Source organism: Panthera pardus, unplaced genomic scaffold (assembly GCF_024362965.1).
Source record: "Panthera pardus isolate Hobbes unplaced genomic scaffold, ASM2436296v1 HiC_scaffold_13, whole genome shotgun sequence".
NCBI classification, from domain to species: Eukaryota; Metazoa; Chordata; class Mammalia; order Carnivora; family Felidae; genus Panthera; species Panthera pardus.
Genome location: NW_026526688.1, coordinates 76,495,985 through 76,519,462, shown reverse-complemented (window position 1 = coordinate 76,519,462; position 23,478 = coordinate 76,495,985). Strand labels below are relative to the sequence as shown.

General features: G+C 36.7%; 1 protein-coding gene across 6 annotated transcripts in view; it reads right to left on the bottom strand.

Moving 5' to 3' along the window:
- Nucleotides 1-23,478, bottom strand: part of LRBA (LPS responsive beige-like anchor protein) — a 781,419-nt gene that overhangs the window by 672,215 nt on the left and 85,726 nt on the right. For all 6 annotated transcript variants that reach the window (XM_019441290.2, XM_019441289.2, XM_019441291.2 and 3 more), the window contains exons 3-5: nucleotides 18,819-19,050; nucleotides 18,505-18,605; nucleotides 11,209-11,304 (exon numbers count right to left, since the gene is read on the bottom strand). In XM_019441290.2, the coding sequence (XP_019296835.1) occupies nucleotides 11,209-11,304; nucleotides 18,505-18,605; nucleotides 18,819-19,050 (429 nt within the window). The remainder of the gene's footprint in view (nucleotides 1-11,208; nucleotides 11,305-18,504; nucleotides 18,606-18,818; nucleotides 19,051-23,478) is intronic.

Here is a 23,478-nt window from a genome sequence, read left to right as displayed (position 1 = left end):
ATATATTTCTGCTACATGTTATTCTATATCATGTTTAAAGTATTTATAAGCTTATTTATCTGAAAGACTTTTCCAAATTTTTCAAATTTTCCAAAATGCATAGTAGTGATGGTAATTTAATAAAATGATAAAAACATTCCAGATGACCTGCTGGATATACTCATCTTTGCTTCATTTCTTACAATGAAGAAAAGATTCAAAAGAATTCCAAATAAAAGAGATAGGTAGTGATATCAAATTGGAAATATGTTATTCAAATGTTAAGATATTAGAATAGAGAAAGATATACAAGAAAAGAAAAGAAAAAAGTTAACAAAAAGGTTAGAATATGCTAATTTTTAATAGCAAATATAAAGCTGAACAGAATTAGTTCATAACATTTTTCCATAACATTTTTAAATTAAATTCAAAGTCACTATATAAATAACTTTACCACCTGGTTTCAAATATTATTGAAAAGATAATTTGGGGACACCTGGGTGGCTCAGTTGACTGAGTGTCTAGCTCTTAATTTCAGCTCAGGTTATGATCTTACAGTTTGTGGGATCATGCCCTGCATCAGGGTCTATGCTGACAGCACAGAGCCTACATGGGATTCTCTCTCCTCTCTCTCTGCCTCTCCCGTGCTTGCATGCACACATGCACACCCTCTCTCAAAAAATATAAACACACACTAAAAAAAATTGTTTTAAAGAAAGATCATAATTTTATTTAAAAGTACAAATTTTAAAATCAAATTTTATCTCAAAGTACATAATGAAAGCAATCCAGAATAGCAAAACAAAATCTTGAAAATGAACAAAGTTGATATTCACGCTACCAAATTCAAAACCTACCAAACAAAGCTACTATAACAAAGACTGTGTCAGGGTGCCTGGGTGGCTCAGTCGGTTAAATGTCCAACGTTGGCTCAGGTCATGATCTTGCAGTTGGTGACTTTAGGCCCGCATGAGGCTCTGTACTGACAGCTCAGAGCCTAGAGCCTGTTTCAGATTTGGTGTGCCTCTTTCTGCCCCTCCTCTACTCCCTTTCTCTCTCCCTCTTTCTCAAAGATAAATAAACACTAAAAAAAAATTTTTTAATTAAAAAAAAAAAAGACTGTGTGGTACTGACGTAAAACCAGAAATACACATCAATGGACTAAAACTGAGAGCACAGAAATAAACCCCTATATTTGTGTTAAACTGATTTTCAAGAAGAATGTCAAGACAATTCAATGAAGAAACCACAGTTTATTTCAACAAATGTGCTGAGATAACTAGATATCCAAAAGCAAAAACATGAAGTTGATTACTTTCCTATATCATACACAAAAATTAACCCAAATAGATCATAGATCTCAATGTAAAAGCTAAAACTATAAAACTCTTGTAAGAAAAAAATAGAGGTAAGTTTTCATGACCCTGGGTTAGGCAAATCCTTCTTCATTATTCCACAAAAACCACAAGCAAGAAAAGAAAACATGTATGAACTGAACTTCATTAAAATTTTAAAAAGTTTGTGCTTTAAAGGATACGATCAAAAAAGTTAAGACAAAAGCCAAAAGAATGGAAGAAAATATGTGCAAATCATACATCTGATAAGCAACTTGTATTCAGAATAAAGAACTCTTACAATTCAACAAAAGACAAATAATTTAAAAATGGACAAAAGATACGAATAGACCAGACCTGTCTCCAAAGAAGATATCATACAACCAATACAGACATGAAAAAATGCTCTACATTATTAGTCACTAAAGAAATGCAAATCAAAACCACACTGAGATACTATTTGACCCCACTAGGAGGATTATAGTCAAAAAGATACCTGGGGCATATGTAAAGGGAGAAAGAAGACACATGGGGGAAGATAGGAAGGGCAGAGATGTAGTTTCGGGGAGAAACCAATGGTGGGTGCTACAGGAAGGAGCCATGGTCTTAGAAAAAGGCAAGAGACAGCCAAGAGAACACAACAGAACGCACAAAGAGAATGCTTCCCCAAACCCACTGGCTGGGAAAACGAGAGGGCCTGATTTTCATGAGTTCTTGCAATCAGTGGGGTTTAAAAACTAGTTTTAAAGGTTAGCAGGCTTGGCTGTAATAGAGTCCTTAGAGTGCTGCCCTAATTCTAGAGAGAAGGCAGGCAAACAACCCAAGGGTGCAGACAGCACAGAAGCAAGATTTGAGGGGCACCTGAGACACACTTGGCGGGAGATTACTCGCTCTTCCTGGAGCATTTCTCTGAGAGGTGAGCATGCAGGAGATGCCTTTCCAGGGACAAAGGAGCAGACTGGCGCTATTTCCTTCTCCTGCCCCTCAGCTTACACACAGAACTACAAGCAGAAAGCACCTCAGCCCCACACTGGCTGCCTAAATTGCTTACACCAAGTCCCACACCGCAGCACTGTAGCACAACTGCTCTTCTCCGTGAAGCTTGTCTCACTCCCAGCATGGCAACACACTCCCCCAGAAGACCAGCCCAGGCTGCTGCCCACGCCACATCCCTTAAAGCCTGGAGTTTTAAAACTCAGCAGGCTAGAAATTGATCTGAGGACTGAGAGAACAAAGGTGCATGTCTACAGGCAGAAAAAACCACCACCTTGTGGAGGACAAGAACTGCACAGAGTGATTTGGGGGAGAGAGGAGCTGTAGGCACGCTGAGAGGAGGGAGCCCTGACTGCATGGAGTGGAAGGAGTCGGGGGAGAGAAAGGAGGAGTGAATAAAGAATGAAAACACACACAGGGGACTGCACAGGAAAAACTCTTCCCCAAGACTAACAACAGGGAAGAAGAGGGTTTAAATACTACAAGTTTTTTATAAATAGTGGAGTGCAGAGTCTGAAGTTTCAGGGGTCAGGGTCATTGTGCTCCTGTGAGGAAGGAGGACAGAAGCCCAACAGCAAGCAGTATCATCTGAAGATCCCCTGGGGTGCATAGAGGGAAAAAGTTTGCCTCCTTGGAGTTCATTTGGTAGCGGTAATACAGCCGCTCCAGGGGCAAAAGGTAGGCTAAGGCACCACTGAGCTGTCCAATTCACCAGCATAGGAACAAACATGCTGGCTGAGGGCAGAAAAACTTGGTGCCAGCTTTCTGCTGTGATTTACCATAAACTCCAAACCACACTGAGCAATCCCACAATCCTTTTCTGGGACAAGCCAGTACAGGCCACAGTGCAGCAAGACCTACCCCAGAGACTCAGCACAAGGCCTCACTGTGGGGCATCTCTCAAGTTTAGAGTTTTGAAATACAGCCTCGCCTGAAATATAATACAGGAGGGCTGTGCTGCCTGACAGATGGACAGCTTACACAGGGTGAAGGCAGGGATCTGACAGAAGTCAGGGTCACAGGAGGGGTGACTGTTTGCTCTTCTGCGAGGGCTTACAGAGAAGCAGCAGATAACAGCTCCCTATTCCAGAGAGGAGACAGCAGGCAAAGCCATTTTCACCACGAGCCCACCAGATGACCCACTTCAGTGACCTAAACAGCACCATCAGTGGGAGACCGGCCACTACACCAAGCTCCCCTATCCCCCCGCCCTGACTCCTCACCGCCACCACCATCCCCCACCACCCTGCACCATGTAGATGCATCCCCACTAGAGCAAGTAGGCCTAAGAATCAGATCAACAGGGTCCTCCCCTAGAGGACCAGCACAAAGCCCTGGCACAAACAAGTCTACTGATCATAGAATGCTGCAAGGCTTCAGCGATAGGGGAAAGAGGATCTAATTTCCTTTGTATTTTTTATTTTTAATACTTTAATTCTTTTTAATTTATACATATAAATGCATATACACATACATATTTCTTAACTGCTATTTTTTAGGATCTTCTTTTAACAAGCAGACCAAAACACACCTAGAATCCACTTAAATTTTTTTTCTAGACAAAGTGACAAGAGGAAGTAATTCACCCCAAAAGAAAGAACAGCAAGTAGAAATCAGAGCCAGGGATTTAATCAAAACAGATATAAGAGAGATGTTTGAACTAAAAATTAAAACAACAATTACAAGAATACTAGCTGGGTTTGAAAAAAGTATAGAAGACACTAGTGAATCCCTACTACAGGGATAAAACACCTAAAACCTAGTCAGACCAATATTAAAAATGCTATAACTGAGATGCAAACATAAATGAATGACATAGTAATGAGGATGAACAAAAGCAGCAAAACGAATCAGTGATACAGAATATAAAATTATGGAAAATAATGACATTGAAAAGAAGAGGGAGAGAAAGGTACTGGTTCACAAAAGTAGACTCAGGAAACTCAGTGACTTCTTAAAATGTGCTAACATTCATATCATAAGAGTCCCAGAAGATAAAAAAGACAGAATAAGGGCAGATGATTTATGTTAGCAAATTATAGTTGAAAACTTGCCTAATCTGGGGAAGGACACAGACATCAAAATCCAAGAAGCACAGAAAACTCACATTAAACTCAACAAAAGCCTGACCTCACCAAGATATATCATAGTCAACTTCACAAAATACACAAACAAGTAAAGAATTCTAAAAGCAACAAAGAAAAAAAGTCCTTAACTGACAAGGGAAGACAGATCATATTTACAGCAGATCTATCCACAGAAACTTAGCAGGCAAGAAAGGAATGGCAGGATATATTCAATGTGCTAAATGGGAAAAATAGGCAGCCAAGAACACTTTATGTGGCAAGGCTATCATTCAGAATAGGAGAGATAAAGAGTTTCCCAGACAAACAAAAACTAAAGAAGTTCATGATCACTAAACCAGCCCTATAAGAAATATTAAAAGGGATTCTCTGGGAATGCAAGCTGGTGCAGCCACTCTGGAAAACAGTATGGAGGTTCCTCAAAAAATTAAAAATAGAACTACCCTACGACCCAGCAATTGCACTACTAGGTATTTATCCAAGGGATACAGGTGTGCTGTTTCAAAGGGGCACATGCACCCCAATGTTTATAGCAGCACTATCAACAATAGCCAAAGTATAGAAAGAGCCCAAATGTCCATCGATGGATGAATGGATAAAGAAGATGTGGTATATATATATACAATGGAGTATTACTTGGCAATCAAAAAGAAAGAAATCTTGCCATTTGCAACTACTTGGATGGAACTGGAGGGTATTACACTAAGTGAAATTTGTCAGAGAAAGACAAATATCATATGACTTCACTCATGTGAGGACTTTAAAAGACAAAACAGATGAACATAAAGGAAGGGAAGCAAAAATAATATAAAAACAGGGAGGGGGACAAAACAGAAGAGACTCATAAATATGGAGAACAAACAGAGGGTTACTGGAGGGGTTGTGGGAGGGGGGAATGGGCTAAATGGATAAGGGTCATTAAGGAATCTATTCCTGAAATCATTGTTGCACTATATGCTAACTAATTTGGATGCAAATTTAAAAAAAGAAAGGAAAAGAAAAGAAAAGAAAAGAAAAGAAAAGAAAAGAAAAGAAAAGAAAAGAAAAGAAAAGAAAAGAAACAGAAAATAATAACATGAAAAAAAAGGGGGACTCTCTGAGTGGCAAAAAAAAAAATTTCTTTTTAAAAAGTCAACAAAGGCTAAAAAAGGAACAGAGAACATCACCAGAAACACCAACTTTACAGGTAACACAATGGCACTAAATGAGTATCTTTCATTTATAACTCTGAATGTAAATGGCCTAGTGTTCCTATCAAAAGACACAGGGTAACAGAACAGATATTAAAAAAAAAAAAAAAAAAAAACACCCTTGGGGCACCTAGGTGGCTCAGTCAGCTAAGCATCCAACTTCAGCTCAGGTCATGATCTCATACTTCACGAGTTTGAGCCCCGCATTGGGCTTTGTGCTGACAGCTCAGAGACTGGAGCCTGCTTCGGATTCTGTGTCTCCCTCTTTCTGTGCCCCTCCCCCAATCACCCTCTATGTCTGTCTGTCTGTCTCTGTCTCTCTCTCTCTCAAAAATATATAAACATTAAAAAATTTAAAAAAAAAAACAAAAACAAACAAGATCCATCTATATACTGCCTGCAAGAGACTCATTTTAGACCTAAAGACATCTGCAGATTGAAAGCGAGGGGACTAAAAGCCCTTAATGGATGCCAAAAGAAAGCCATTGTAACCATGCTTACATCAGACAAACTAGATTTTAAAACAAAGACTGAAATAAGAGATGAAGAAGGGCATTATATCATAATTAAGGGGTCTATCCGTCATAAAGATCTAATAGTTGTAAACATTTATGCCCCCAACATGAAGGCACCAAAATATATTAATCAATTAATACCAAACAAAAAGGAACACATTGACAATACAATAATAGTAGGGGACTTTATTTTTTTTTTAATTTTTTTTTTTTCAACGTTTTTTTATTTATTTTTGGGACAGAGAGAGACAGAGCATGAACGGGGGAGGGGCAGAGAGAGAGGGAGACACAGAATCAGAAACAGGCTCCAGGCTCCAGGCTCCGAGCCATCAGCCCAGAGCCTGACGCGGGGCTCGAACTCACAGACCGCGAGATCATGACCTGGCTGAAGTCGGACGCTTAACCGACTGCGCCACCCAGGCGCCCCAAGGGGACTTTAAAACCCTTCCACAGCAATGGACAGATCATCTAGGCAGAAAATCAACAAGGAAACAATGGCTTTGAATGACACCTGGACCAGATGGACTTAATGGATATATTCAGAACATTCCATCCTAAAGCAGCACAAAATACATTCTTTTCAAGTGCACATGGAACATTCCCCAGAACAGATCACATACTGGGTCACAAATCAGCCCTCCACAAGTACAAACAGCCTGAGACCATACCATTCATATTTTCATACAATGCTATGAAACTTGAAGTCACCATAAGAAAAATATCTGTAAAGACCACAAATACATGGAAGTTAAAGATCATCCTACTAAAGAATGCACAGGTTTACCAGTAAACTAAAGAAGAAATTTTAAAAATACATGGAAGCAAATGAAAATGAGAACACAACAATCCAAAACTTTCGGGATGCAGCAAAGGCAATCCTAAGAAGGAAGTATATAGTAACACAAGCTTAACTCAAGGAGCAAGAAAAGTCTTAAATACACAATCTAACCTTACACCTAAAGGAGCTAGAAAAGGAACAGCAAATAAAGCCTAGACAGAAGAAGAAGGAAAATAAAGACTAGAGCATAAATAAAGGATATAGAAACAAAACAGTAGGACAGATCAACGAAACTAAGAGCTGGTTCTTTGAAATTATTAATAAAATTGATAAAGCTCTAGCCAGACATCAATGAGAAAAGAGAAAGGACCTAAACAAAACCACGAATGAAAGAGGAGAGATCACAACAACCCCACAAAAATACAAATAATCATAAAAGATTATAAAAAAAGTATATGCCAAAAACTAGGCAATCTAGAAGAAATGGACAAATTCCTAGAAACATACAAACTACCAAAACTTTGAAACAGGAAGAAATAGAAAATTTGAACATACCTATAACCAGCAAAGAAATCAAATCAGTAGTTTAAGATCTCCTAACAAACAAAAGTCCACGGCCAAATAGCTTCATAGGGGTATTCTAATACACATTTAAAGAAGAGTTAATACCTATTCTTCTCAAGTTGTTCCAAAAAACAGAAATGGAAGAAAAACTTCCAAAGCCCTTCTACAAGACCAGCATTACCTGGATTCCAAAACCAGACAAATAACCCACTATGAAAGAGAATTACAGGCCAATATCCCTGATGAATACTGATGCAAAAATTCTCAACAAGATAGTAGCAAACCAAATCCAACAGTACATTAAAAGAATTAATCACCATGATCAAGTGGGAATAATCTATTCCTGGGCTGCAGGGCTGGTTCAATACTCACAAATCAATCAATGTGATACTTAATGCACTTAATAACATGCACTTAATAAATTCTTAATATATTTATTAAGATACAACATGTATGTATGTACATGTACATGTACATTATGTATTAAGATACAATATGCACTTAATAAAAGAAAGGATAAGAACTGTATGATCCTGTAAGCAGATACAGAAAAAGCATTTGACAAAATACAGCATCCATTCTTGATAAAAACCCTCAACAAAGTAGGGATAGATGGAACATACCACAACATAATAAAGGCCATATTTGAAAGACCCACAGCTAATATCCTCAATATCGGCAAAAACGGAGAGCTTTTTCTCTATAGTCAAAAACAAGCCAGGGATGTCCACTTTCACCATTACTAATTAACATAATACTGGAAGTCTTAGCCTCAGCAATCAGACAACAAAAAGAAATAAAGGCATTGAAATTGGCAAGGAAAGACTCAAACTTTCACTACTTGCAGATGACATGATACTCTATGTAGAACACCTGAAAGACTCCACCAAAAAACTGCTAGCACTAATACATGAATTCAGCAAAGTCACAAGATATAAAATCAAAGTACAGAAATCTGTTGCATTTCTATCCACCAACAACAAAGCAGAAGAGTAAATCGAAGAATTTCTCCAAAAAATTAAGACACCTAGAAATAAACCTAACCAAAGGGGTAGAAAATCTGTACTCTTAGGTAGGAAACTGAAGAGGACACAAAGAAATGGAAAAACATTCCATGCTCATGGATTGGAAGGACAAACATTGTTACAATGTCTATACTACCCAAAGCAATCTACGCATTTAATGCAATCCCTACCAAAATACCACCAGCAGTTTTCATCGACTTAAAATAAATAATCTTAAAATTTGTATGGAACCACAAAAGATCCCAAATAACCAAAGTAATCCTGAAAAAGAAAAGCAAAGCTGAAAGTACCATGATTCCAGAGGTCAATCTATATCACAAAGCTGTAGACATAAAGAAAGCATGGTACCGGCACAAAAACTAACACACAGATCAATGCAACAGAATACAAAACCCAGAAATGGACTCACAACTATATGGTCAATTCATCTTCAACAAAGCAGAAAAGAATAGCCAATTGAAAAAAGGCCATTTCTTCAACAAATGGTGTTGGGAAAACCAGACAGCAACATGCAGAAAAATGAAACTGGACCACTTTCTCAGACCATACAGGAAAAGAAATTCAAAATGGTTGAAAGGCCTAAATGTGAGACAGGACACCATGAAAATCCTAGAGAAGAACACAGGCAGAAACATCTCTAACCTCAACTTTAGCAAGTTGCTACACATGTCAGTGGAAGACAAGTGAAACAGAAACAAAAATGAACTACTGGGACTTCATCAAGATAAAGAGCTTCCACACTAAACTAAAGGCAGCCTATAGAATGGGAGAAGATATTTGCAAATGACAGATCTGATAAAGAGTTAGTATCCAAAATCTGTAAACAGCTTATGTAATTCAAAACCCCCCAAAAAACAAATAATCCAGTTAAGAAATGGACAGAAGACATGAACAGACATTTTTCCAAAGAAGACTTACATGTGGCTAACAGACAATTGAAAAGATGTTCAACATCACTCATTATCAGGGAAATACAAATCAAAACCACAGTACGATACCACCTCACACCAGTCGGAATGGCTAAAATTAACAGCACAGGAAACAACAGGAGTTGTCGAGGATATGGAAAAAGGGGAACCCTCTTGCACTGTGGTGGGAATGCAAACTGGTGCAGCCACTCTGGAAAACAGCATGGAGGTTCCTCAAAAAGTTAAAAATAGAACTACCCTGCAACCCAGCAATTGCACTACTAAGTATTTACAAGGGATACAGGTGTGCTGTGTCAAAGGGGTACACGTACCCCAATGTTTATAGCAGCACTATCGACAATAGCCAAAGTATGGAAAGAGCCCAAATGCCCGTCAACAGATGAATGGATAAAGAAGACATGGTGTGTAAACACACACACACACACACACACACACACACACACACACACACACACACAAATGGAGTATTACTCAGCAATCAAAAAGAATGAAATCTTGCCATTTGCAACTACATGGATGGAACCAGAAATCGTATGATTTCACTCATATGAGGAATTTAAGATACAAAACAGATGAACGTAAGGGAAGGGCAGCAAAAATAATACAAAAACAAGGAGGGGGACAAAACATAAGAGACTCTTAAATACAGAGAACAAACTGAGGGTTGCTGGAGGTGTTATGGCTGGTTGGATCGGCTAAATGGGTAAGGGGCATTAGGGAGGACACTTGTTGGGATGAACACTGGGTTTTATACATAGGGGCTGAAGCACTGGAATCTACTCCTGAAATCATTATAACACTATATGCTAACTAACTTGGATATAAATTAAAAAATTAAAAATTAAAAAAAGATATTATCAAAAGCAAAGTAAAAAGTGACAAAAGATAATCTCAGTAAGAACAGACTGAAATATCTTCAAAGAAAAATTTGCTTATAACAAGCAGACCAACGTAATATGAGGACGTTAAAAACCTCTATAACATATATACATTACATAATGCACTCCTATAAAACTTTGAAACATTACAGATATTACCAGCAATGTCTTCTTTATAAACTGATTAATTAACAGCTTATAAGAATGCTGAAACTGGGGGCACCTTGGTGGCTAAACCGGTTAAGCATCTGACTCTTGCTTTCAGCTCAGGTCATGATTTCACAGTTAGTGAGATCAAGCCCTGCCTGGGGCTCTACGGTGACAGCAGGGAACCTGCTTGGGATTCTCCCTCTCCACCCCTCCCCTGCTCACACCCACGTGGGCTTTCTGGCTTTCTCTCTTTCTCTCTCTCTTTCTCTCTCTCTCTCTCTCTCAAAATAATTAAATAAACTTAAACAAAAAAAAAGAATGCTGAAACTGATAAAATTTGGCAACTCACAAGTTAGGAACTCTTGCCAAAAAGTTTCAAAGAGTTATTGTCATTCTATACACCAGGTGTAAAAGAAACAGGAGTGGGGAAATACAAGGCTAAAGAAAGATGTTCAGTAAGATAGAAAGTGAAAGTGTTACACCTAAATATCTATTTGAGAATTCAGAGGAAAATTCTGAAGACAACATGGCTTATGTTTAAAAGAACTGGGTTCTTCTTAGTCCACTGTTGTCCCAAGCTGTAAATGGGCAGCTTTCTTAACTTCTTTGAGCCTGTATTTCTTCACTTCTAAAACAGGAAAAAGTAACACAAATAACTGCTGTAAGGAATTTAGGTTGTGCAAAGAAGTTTCTGCCTAACACAAAACCTATCAGGGGTGTTTACAGAGCTATCCTTTCGGGAAACCAAGGAAAGCATTCCAAGTGATATCCTCATTCAAATTTACTTACTGCAGCGCTCTTTCCTGGAAAGTTGAAAAAGGCATCAGGACCATACTTCTGAGGCATATGCTTTAACACAGACAGCAACTTCCCAGCATGTGGAGGCTATGAAAATAATCAACAATTCATTAACTGCATTATTCACCATAAAACAACTTATTTTTCATATACTCATACTTTAATATACTCAAGAATAACCAAAAAATGTTTTAAACTAAAAGCATATAAAAAGAATGTTATTTTCACTATCTTAAAGAAATATACAATGTAGTCTATGCCATTTTCATAATATGATGGAAGGTATAAGGTGTTTGATAAAAGTGCCAATAGCACCCGACACTTGAAACTTCTCCACACTACAGCAAAAATTATCTTTTAAAATTACAAACTACATCAACCCATCACCCATCTCTCTTTAAAACACTTTTTAAATTTAACAAATAAATAATGCTTACTATATTACCCTGTTGAAGACTGTTTTTAAAGAAACAATAAAAATATTTTAACCTTATAACCATCCTAGGGGTGGTACTATTATTATCCCATTTTATAGAGGAGGACTCAGAGGCAGAGGAACATTTCGAAGGTAACATAACTAGCCAGTAGCAAAGCTGGGATCAGAACTCAGCTTGACTTCAGAGCCCATACTTTAAATCACTACACTCTCACCTATTATGCTACCTCTCCTATAGCTTCTCATTGTCTTTAAAATAAAGACCAAAACCCCCTTTTAGGGCACCTTGGGTGGCTCAGTGTTTAAGCGCCCAACTCTTTTTTGGGGCTCAGGTCCTATCTCAGGTCGTGAGTTCGAGCCCTACATCTGGCTCCATGCTGTGAGAACAGAGCCTGCTTGGGATTCTCCCTCCCTCTCTCCTGCTCGCATTCTCTCTCCCTCTCTTTCTCTCTCAAAATAAATAAATAGACTTTACAAAAGTCTATTTTGTATATTTTAAAAGGTCAAAACTCTTAACATAGCCCTCAAGATACTCTATCTACCTCACTAGCCTCATTTTGCATTTCTATCTTCCTCTCTCTCTGCACTCCATCCACAAAGCCCTCTCTGCCTTCTTCCTAACAACAGGGCCTGAACACAAACTATTCCTTCAGCTTAAAATGTTCTCACTAGGCCTACTTCCCTCCCCTCTTAACTAAATATAAATCTTCTCCATCTTTTAGAGCTGACCTTAATGGTTACTTCCTTATGGCAGTCTTCCCTGACCTCTGAAACTGGATCCAAGCTCCCTATCATATTTCCAATATTACCTTAACTATATAGCATGTAAAAAAGTTGTAACACTACATTTATTTAATGCCTCTTTGACCCACAAGTCTCCTGTGATACACAAAACAACCAATAGCTAAAATAAAAAGGCTTATTTATAAGGAAAAGCAAAGATCAGATATACATTATCATTTTAATCAGTTTACAAGTAAATAGGATAAAGTGTAGTACATTCTTCATTAAAAGTTCAAAACAGGGTCAAACCACAAGTGAAATCACTGGCTTGCTTTCATCTTATTTGGTATCTGCTCTTAGTTATCATGACTATCAAGAAGAGTCCAGCAATCTTTTACCTAAATGTTAAGTGGAAAGCTTCATTCTTAAGTGATCAAAGAAATTTTCAATTAGCGACACCACACAATTATAAAAGTATACAATCATATTGATTTTTTTAAATCAATAAAAATGAAATAACCAAAATCAGCTGCAGTCAAAAATAAAAATATATATAGTGTTAACCATTCTATGAATGGTTAATGACTGAGCAAGGCCTTGCTCGGTTTTGTATGTTTCGGGGTTTCTTTTGCGGGGCGGGGCTTAAAGATTTTATTTTTAAGTCATCTCTACATCCAATGTGGTGCTCAAACTCACAACCCAAGACCAAGAGTTGCATGTTCCACCAAATCAGCCAAGGAGGCACCCCAAGGCCTTGATCCTTTTATTAACAGTTCATTATTTTTCCCTTTATGCCCTAAACCTATTGTCATTCTACTCCCAATCACATAAGCAACTATGTAAATACCTTTAATCTTTTTATGTGTTCCTTCAAAAGTATTTTTGTGTGATCCTCATAATTTAAAGGATCTTTGGTCAGATATATGAATCTGTTTCTTTCTGCTTCTTGCATCTATTCATATTAACTTTTACATTGATTCTAACTGCCATATAATAATCTATTCTATGCATCCAATACATTTAATCTATCTACTATCATAACAATAAACCCCTATGGTGACAATTCAGTGCCATCAAAAACAATGAGAACATTGAATATCCTCAAGTGTATTTTCCTTATGAAACTGAGAATTTCATACAACACCCACTCAGGAGGAAATTACTAAGTCACTGGGTTTGAGTATAAATTTATGCAACTAATTAGTGCTAGATTACTCAAGTTTGGCTAAATGAGTTTACTCCAACCACTAGAACACAAGTTTAAAATAACCCTATCCCCCCAGTTATATTTGCTATTATCCAACTTTATAAGCCTTAACACTAATAGACATAAAGTAACATACCAATTTTGTTTTAATTTGAACATCTCTAATTATTACTGACTTTGTGTTTATTTGATTGTTGGGTTTCTATCTCTATAAATACACATTTATTCATATCCATTGCTATTTTCTCAGAGTTTTCTATATTCACCAACAGAAATGTACTCATTATATATTCAGAATAAAGACACTGAATATAAATCAAAACTAAAATGAAACTAGTATATATACAGTCCCTGACTTCTGATGGTCCAACTTAGAATTTTTTTCTTCACAATGGTGAAGAAAAATGGTGAAGAAAAATGGTGAAGCTATATGCATTCAGTAGAAATAGTACTTTGAACTTTGAATTTTAATCTTTTCCCAGGCAGTGACATGCAACATGCAGTGCAATACTCTCTCGGGATGCTGGGCAGTGGCAACAAGTCACAGCTCCCAGCCAGCCACAAAGTCACAAGGATAAACAACCGATACACTTACAACCATTCTGTACCCACACAACCTTTCTGTTTTGCACTTTGAATTCAGTATGCAATAAATTACATGATATATTCAACACTGTATCACAAAACAGGCTTTGTGTTACATGATTTTGCCCAACTGTAGGCTAATATAAGTGTTCTGATAGGCTAAGCTATGATGTTTGATAAGTTAGGTGTATTAAATGTATTTTCACCTTTTAACATTTTCAACTTACAATGTGTTTATCAAAATGGAGCCCCACTCCAAGTCAAAGAAGATCTGTACTTTCTCTTCTGGCCATGACACAGTACCAGGGTCTAGACTTATCAACTCACTCTAAGCAACTAGAATACTGGATAAAATGTATGAAACAGAAACTGTTTTTAGACATGGAAGAAGTAGCTCAAGACACTGATACTTGAGAAAAGGAAACAAAATGAGCCATGAGATTACCAGATTTTCTACCAGGATGCAATTTCCATACCACTGCACAGGAAAAGGGAAACCAAACAGAATGTGAAGTTCTCATTGACTTAATGAGACAGAAATTGCAGTGTGGGGTAGTCTGAGGAGGATGAAAGCTTCAAGCAGAGTACTACAGAGAAAAGAGCTATGCAGGTAAGAAGTTCCAAAATCTACACTGATCTTAATCCTCCTTGACTTAATACCAAACTATCCATGCCCATCATAAAACTGAACAAGGTGAGGCCAAGATATTGAAAGCTATAAGTCAAAGAATTTTTACAGCTACTATACAGCCAGAAATTGAGACCCTACTAGGTACAGTGGAATGACCACAGAGCGTTACACTACCTCTTACCCCGTATCTCAGATGTAGGGTCATTCAGAGAGACCCTAAAAGAATCAGGCCTGAATAAGGAAGCTAAACTAGCCTTAGAATAACAGACAATCTAGACCTGACCAAAACAAAACTTTTAAACTAGTCTGTAAGAGTAAAGTTGATCCACAAATAATTTATCCATCTACAAAAACAGTCTAACAATCTGAAAAAGAATATGACACAATCTAGCACTCAACCAGGAACAATTCAGTGTATCTAACATCACTGGATCTAAAATCACTAGCATTAGAAGCAGGAAAATATGACCTATAAGCAGACACAAAATCCATGAGTAAAAAACTGATCTAGAAAATGATAAAGATGATAGAATTAGTAGAAAATAACATGAGAGCAACTATTATATTATAAATATGCTCAATAGTCCCAAGGATTTAAAGGAAAACATGAACATAATGAGGAAAAATAAAAGATATTAAAAGAACTGAACAGAATCTTTAGAAATAAAAATATCTGAACTCTGAAAATTTTACTGGATAGAATTAACACACTGCAGGAGAAACAAAAGAGCGGTTACTTTAAAAATACAGTAATATAAAAAGCAATCTAAAATGAAACACAAAGGGAAAAGGCTGAAAAACAAGTGAACAGATCTCAGTGACCTACTGGGCACTATCAAGAGAGCTAACATACATGTAATTATAGTCCCAGAAGGAGGAGGGAGGGACAAAAACATGACACTTAAAAAAATAATGACCAAAATGTTTCCAAATTTGCTGAAAATTCTATTATAAATGTCCAAATACCACAAGTGTAATAAGAATAAACACAAGGACCAAAAACCATAAAATACCTAGGAATCAATCTAACCAAAGAGATGAAAAATCTATACACTGAAAACTACAGAAAGCTTATGAAAGAAATTGAAGAAGACAAAAAAAAAAAAAAAAAAAGGCAAAATATTCCATGCTCCTGGATAGGAAGAACAAATATTGTTAAAATGTTGATACTACCCAAAGCAATCTACATATTCAATGCAATGCCTATCAAAATAACACGAACATTCTTGACAGAGCTAGAACAAACAATCCTAACATTTGTATGGAACCAGAAAAGACATTGAATAGCCAAAGCAATCTTGAAAAAGAAAACCAAAGCAGGAGGCATCACAATCCCGAACTTCAAGCTGTATTACAAAGCTGTAATCATCAAGACAGTATGGTACCGGCACAAGAACAGATACTCAGATAGATGGAACAGAACAGAGAACCCAGAAATGGACCTACAAACATATGGCCAACTAATCTTTGACAAAGCAGGAAAGACTATCCAATCCAATGGAATAAAGACAGTCTCTTCAGCAAGTGGTGCTGGGAAAACTGGACAGCAACATACAGAAAAATGAACCTGGACCACTTTCTTACACCATACACAAAAATAAACTCAAAATGGATGAAAGACCTAAATGCAAGACAGGAAGCCATCAAAATCCTCAAGGAGAAAGTAGGCAAAAACCTCTTTGAGCTTGGTCACAGCAACTTCTTACTCAACACGTCTCCACAGGCAAGGGAAACAAAAGCAAAAATGAACTACTGGGACCTCATCAAAATAAAAAGCTTCTGCACAGCAAAGGAAACCATCAGCAAAACTAAAAGGCAACCGACAGAATGGGAGAAGATATTTGCAAACAACATATCAGATAAAAGGGTTAGTATCCAAAATCTATAAAGAACTTACCAAATTCAACACCCAAAAAACAAATAATCCAGTGAAGAAATGGGCAAAAGACATGAGTAGACACTTCTCCAAAGAAGACATCCAGATGGCCAACCGACACATGAAAAAAATGCTCAACATCACTCATCATCAGGGAAATACAAATCAAAACCACAATGAGATACCACCTCACACCTGTCAGAATAGCTAACATTAAAAAACAGGCAACAACAGATGTTGGCGAGGATGTGGAGAAAGAGGATCTCTTTTGCACTGCTGGTAGGAATGCAAACTGGTACGGCCACTCTGGAAAACAGTATGGAGGTTCCTCAAAAAATTAAAAATAGAACTACCCTACGACCCAGCAATTGCACTACTAGGTATTTATCCAAGGGATACAGGTGTGCTGTTTCGAAAGGACACACACACCCCAATGTTTATAGCAGCACTATCAACAATAGCCAAAGTATGGAAAGAGCCCAAACGTCCATCGAATGGATGAATGGATAAAGAAGATGTGGTGTATATATACAATGGAGTACCACTTGGCACTCAAGAAAGAATGAAATCTTGCCATTTGCAACTATGTAGATGGAACTAGAGAGTATTATGCTAAGCAAAATTAGAGAAAGACAAATATCATATGGCTTCACTCATATGAAGACTTTAAGACACAGAACAGATGAACACAAGGGAAGGGAAGCAAAAATAATATAAAAACAGGGAGGGAGACAAAACATAAGAGACTCTTAAATATGGAGAACAAACAGAGGGTTACTGGAGGGGTTGTGAGAGGGAGGATGGGCTAAATGGATAAGGGGCATTAAGGAATCTACCCCTGAAATCACTGTTGCACTATATGCTAACTAACTTGGGCTTAAATTAACAAAAACAACAAAAAAGAATAAACACAAGGTAAGCCACTCCAAGAAACATAATAAAATTGCTAAGAAATCAATGATGAAAGCTTTTTTATTTTTTAAGTAAGCACCACACCCAATGTGGGGCTTGAACTCATGACCCTGAGATCAAAGGTAGCATGTCCTACCAACTGAGCCAGCCAGGTGCTCCCAGTCCTGAAATCTTAAAGACAGACAGAGAGCTAGAACTTGATATAAAGAAGCTAGAGTCTAACCATTGTAACACAATAAACTAAAGTGTACAATTGCAAAGCACCAATTTAGATAGATTTCAACAGAGCTAGATTAGCAATCAGTTGCTGTGGGCAATAATCTCTAAAGAGCACTAAAATAACCCCAGATATCCAACAAAAAATGAAGAAAATATTTACCAGTATTCCTCTAAGAGGTAAGTAACCAAGTGGTAGGAAAAAACAGTTTGCTAAGGCACCTGGAGTTCAAAATAAGTTGACCACTACTGCCATTCATTACAAAGGACCATTAAATTGCAACTATGGAAGGTGGATCCAATTAACTGCAGACCTTTTGTTCAATGAGTGGATATTCAAGTTTAAGGGCTACAGCTAAACTACTCGTGTCAATAAAAAAGAGAAGCAGACTACCCAACACTTTTCCTTCTCTATCCTAACCCTTTTCCTCTAATAAATGTTAATTGTATATCTGAAGACTAACAATTTGAAGAAGGGCCAAGTTTGAGCCTGCCTGGGACATTCAGTTCTCTTTAGTATACACCTGTGTTGGGTCATGGCAAAAGTAGCTATAAAGACCTAAATTCTATTTTGATTGATCTCTTCCTTTCAATTTGACATTTACCCCTGTATAATAATAACAGCTGCTTAAAAGCAACTAATGTATTTCAGGAGAGGGAAACTTTCAAATAGCAAAGGGTATTCAGGGTTTTTTTTTTACCCATTGTCCTTTATCTCCTTGAAGTTTACTGAAGAATAGCTTTAGTTCTCGAACCGTCAAATTATAGCTAGCCAGCACTCCCAACATGTCAACTAAAAGATCTGGAAACAAAAGAAAACAACAAAACAATTAATCAACTTATATTCCTTAAAGGATTGAAATATACTGTGCTTATTTAAGAGTTTAAACACTGAAGTTCTAGGCACAAGTTAGATGCTCATACATTTCTTAAATATTACTAAATAGGAAAAATATAGTATTTAAGAATCAAACTTTATTTCTTCACATCCATTGTGCTACAGAAAAAATCATACCTGCTATCATATTGTCAACTTTTTCAATTTTCCCAAGCACTTTCTCAACAAGGCCTACTTCGGTGCAGACTTGAAGATTTCGTATGCTTTTCTTCAGAATCGCTGTAAACATGCTCCAGACTTCTGCTTGGCAAGTAATGTCACATTTTTCTAGGAGGTCCACCATGCAGATGATACTCTCACCTTCTTGGATAATGAAATTCATTTCCAAATCAAACTGCCCTCCTACCAACTTCCAAAAAGAGGGAAAAAAATTAAAAGCTTTAGTGCTTTTTCAATATAACTAGAGCACACTCCTAAGCTTTAGGTTGGCAGTACATACCCATACACATTCTTTTCTACTCTCTACAACAAAAGGGTTCATAAGCACACGCGCGCGCACACACACACACACACACACAGAGCTCTAAAAAATAAAGCTTCTAAAGAAAATTCAAAGTTAAGATAGCACAAAGTCAAGCAAGAGTTGCAATATAAAAATGGAAATAATTTTCAACAGAAAAGAAATACAGGATATCTTAGGTAAACCACTATCTATTGCCCTGACACCAATAAAGATCTAACTTTTAGCTCTATAACTGCTTCTAAATCAGTATTTCATTTATGACTTATGAACTCTGTGAACTACCCATAGCAACCTAGAGGTGCTTGTTACCTATACAAAATACAGCTCACAACAAAAATGAAAAGCTGGAAAACATTCAGAGTGGATACAGAACTTAGAGTTAATATTTGCCAAATTCCTAGTTTATTTTACCTATTGATTTTGATCCCTTTTTTTCCCTGTCAATAATTAGAATAACTTAAACATAATCATACCCCCAAAGTAGTAGTCAAAATATATTTCATTGAGAATATCAAAAAAATTCATCCAGAGAAAGATATACTGACCTATCCCCGTGTTGTTACTATCTCACTCAGTGTCCTCCCACAGAGAATTTTTTAAATTTTAACAAATCCCCATCGTTTAAAGGAATTAAACTACTTCTGGAATTACCTTTGCAGAGCTATCCTTGCTAACTAGATTTTTTTTAAATGTCTGTCAGAAACATTACATACATGATTCACCTACACTCCTGTCTTTCTGAATACATCTCAGTTTTACATTATGCATTCCTAAACCCAAAAGGTGCTCAAGAATTAGGAGAAAGCGAACTTTTTACAAAACAAAATCCAACAGCTCATAAAAGAAAAACAGACACAACCAAATAGAGTTTACTCCAGAAAAACAAGGAAGGTTCAGAATTAGAAAATCAATTAATACTCCTTGTAGCCAAGGATTGATGTTTCTCCCAAGTTCTGCCAAAGATACACAGGGGCAAGAGGAATAAAAAAATGGAAAAATGAACAATATGAGACAATAATGTGCATGAAGGGAGACAGGAATTCCTGGCTAGTACAGTAGTAAAAGCATTTGATTCTTCTGGGAAAGCTCTGGCAGAGATTTTAGTGTATAATTCTTTGTATCAACAGTAATATCTAGCATTAGGAAAGGACAGCTGGGTTTCTGCTAAAAGAGCCCCTTGGTGTGACTGGGCCAATTCTGCTAGCTACATTGTCCTGGCTATGAAGTATACATGTTTGGTTCTCTAATCCACACAAAAATTCTGTTAACTACATACGAACTCTTTTTTTATTTGGTTTTGTGAATATTATTTGCTTGTTTTGTCTTTAGCTTTTTGTTCTGAAATAACCTCAAATGTTCAAAAAGCTGCAAAATAGTATAGAATTCCTGTATACCCTTTACCAAGCTTCCCGTAATATGAGTATATTATATAATCGTAATAAAATAATTAAAACCATAAACTTAACATTGATATAATACTACCAACAAATCTACAGATCTTCTTCAAATGTTGCCACTTCTTGCCCTCAAGTCCTTTTTCTGATTCACAATCAGTACCCCCCTAGTCTTCTCCATACTGAGACCGGTGCACAGGCATCCTTTGACTTTCATGTTTTTGATGTTTTTGAAGCATATTTGCCAGATATTTTATACACTTTTCCAATATGGACATTTTTTTCATGTTTAAATTCAGGTTATGCATTTTTGGCAAAAATATCCCAGAAGTGATGTATGTCCTACTCAGCATATCATTTCAATGGTACCTAATTGTCATTATGCCTCACTTCTGGTTAAAGTTAGCTTTGACCAGTTGTTTAAGAGGGTGTTTGTCGTGGCGCCTGGGTGGCTCAGTTGGTTAAGCGTCCGACTTCAGCTCAGGTCACAATCTCACGGTCTGTGAGTTCAAGCCCTGCGTCGGACTCTGAACTGATGGCTCAGAGCCTGGAACCTACTTTGGGTTCTGTGTCTCCCTCTCTCTCTGCCCCTCCCCTGTTCATGCTCTGTCTCTCTCTGTCTCAAAAATAAATAAACGTTAAGAAAAAAAAATTTTTTAAAAAAAGGTGGTGTTTGTCAGATTTTTTTTTCCATCTTAAAGTTACTATATTTCATGTTTAAATTATTACTCATCTTGTGGAAACACCTTGAGGATATACAAGTATCTTGTTTTTCACCATACATTACAAAACAAAATACAACAGCTCATTAAAGAATAACAGACACAACTAAATAGAGTTTATTCCAGTTTTATGCATTGATTGATGGATCTTACCTGTAAATGTTATTACTGTGGCATTGCTAAATGGTGGTTTAATATTTCCATCATACTTTATTACATTTATTAATAGTAAAAGACTTCCTTGAAGAATACAATGTAACAATCACACCTGAAAAGCCAGCATCATGCTCAAATAGGAAAATTGGAATGAGTCTCATGAAAGTCAGAAACAAGATTAGGATGCACTATTCTCACCATCATTTGATATTATTCTGAAGGTACAGAATACACAGTTGGTCAAAAGGGAGCAACAAGTATAAATATCAGAATGGAGGAATTTAAATTACAATTGTTTTGAGATGATGTGATACATATCTGCAAAACCAAGGACTTCAACTGAAAAATTACTATAAATGAGAAAAATATTTGATATTGGAACTACTAACACAGTTACCAATATACATCAATGTCCTCTTGAAAAAGAAAAATAAATAAAAATAATCTCAAAAGAATAATGTTAAATAGAAGAAGCCACACACAAATAACTGTCTTAACAACTAGAAATTTATTCTACAGATATATTTAGGTAATGATGTTAGATATAAGAACATTGTAGTACATTTTGAACAGAAAATAGAAGAAACAATCCCTCAAAAAAACATTACAAGGGTGAGGCGCCTAGGTAGCTCAGTCGGTTAAGCATCCAACTTCGGCTCAGTTGGTGGGGTCGAGCCCTGCATCAGGCTCTGTGCTGACAGCTCAGAGGATGGAGCTTCCTTCAAATTCTGTGTCTCCTCCTCTCTCTGCCCTTCTCATGCTCATGCTCTCTCTATCTCTCAATAATAAATAAATGTTAAAAAATATTTTTAATAAAATTTAAAACATAAAAAATTTAAAAACACATTATAAGGTAATGGTTAGCAAAGTCATATATGACTATATAATGATATATATGATGCAGGCACTGAAAAGAATAAGGCAGCTCCATCTGACATGAAGAGATCTCTAAAATACATTGTTTAGGTGAGAAAATCAAGATGAAAAAAAAAAGTGAACAGTAGGCTACAATTTGAATGCAAAACATATGGATATGGATATGGATATGGATATGGATATGGATATGGATATGGATATGTAAGTATTACCTAAGCATGATACACAAGAAACTAAATAGTGATTGCCAGGGTGCCTGGGTGGCTCAGTCAGTTATGTGTCCGACATCAGCTCAGATCATGATCTCCCATTTCATGGGTTCAAGCCCCACATCGGACTCTGTGCTGACAGCTCAGAGCCTGGAGCCTGCTTCTGATTCTGTGTCTCCCTCTCTCTCTCTTCCCCTCCCATGCTCACACTCTCTAATCTAAATAAGCATTAAAACAAAAAAATTAAATAGTGATTGCCTCTGGAAAGTCAAATAAGCATCTGGGGGAAAAGAGCAAAGGGAGAGTTTTTAATATATACATGTTTGGACATTCTCCACACAGGTCTAAATAGTCAAAAATCTAGTTGCAACTAACTTAGAAGACCTTACCTTCACCTTTAATATTACTTACATCAATCTTTCATTTTAATCTGTGTTTATTTCTACCCGTAACCACCCTTCCAAGAAGCTACAGAATTAATTTTTTAAAGTAATTTCAAAAAAAACCCAAATATTTCACCAGCTTTTAAATTGAGTTTATACTGTGAGAGCAGTATCCAGACAGGTGTTTTAAATATTTCTCCATTGCTTTAAATATTATAAAATATACCTTTCAAGGAGAAAATTGATGGCAGAAATTGGTACATACAAATGTGTGGCATATTTGATATACTATATGTATGCATATCTATTATACCTAAAAAGCATGCACAGGGTCTACAGTATGTCACGTTAACCCTTTCTAATAGTTATTTGAAGCTGATCAACCTTCAAAACACAAATTTGTTTTCAATGACAAGGATCATAATCCAAGTCTAGGCATTGGCTAGTTATTATCTGAGCTGTAGTAATGGCTCTGCACTACAAAATGTAATCTTCCCAAATGTCATAGTAAGTTATGAATATCTGAGCAGCCTAATGCACTTTACTAGCCGTGAAATGTGAAAATGTAATCTTA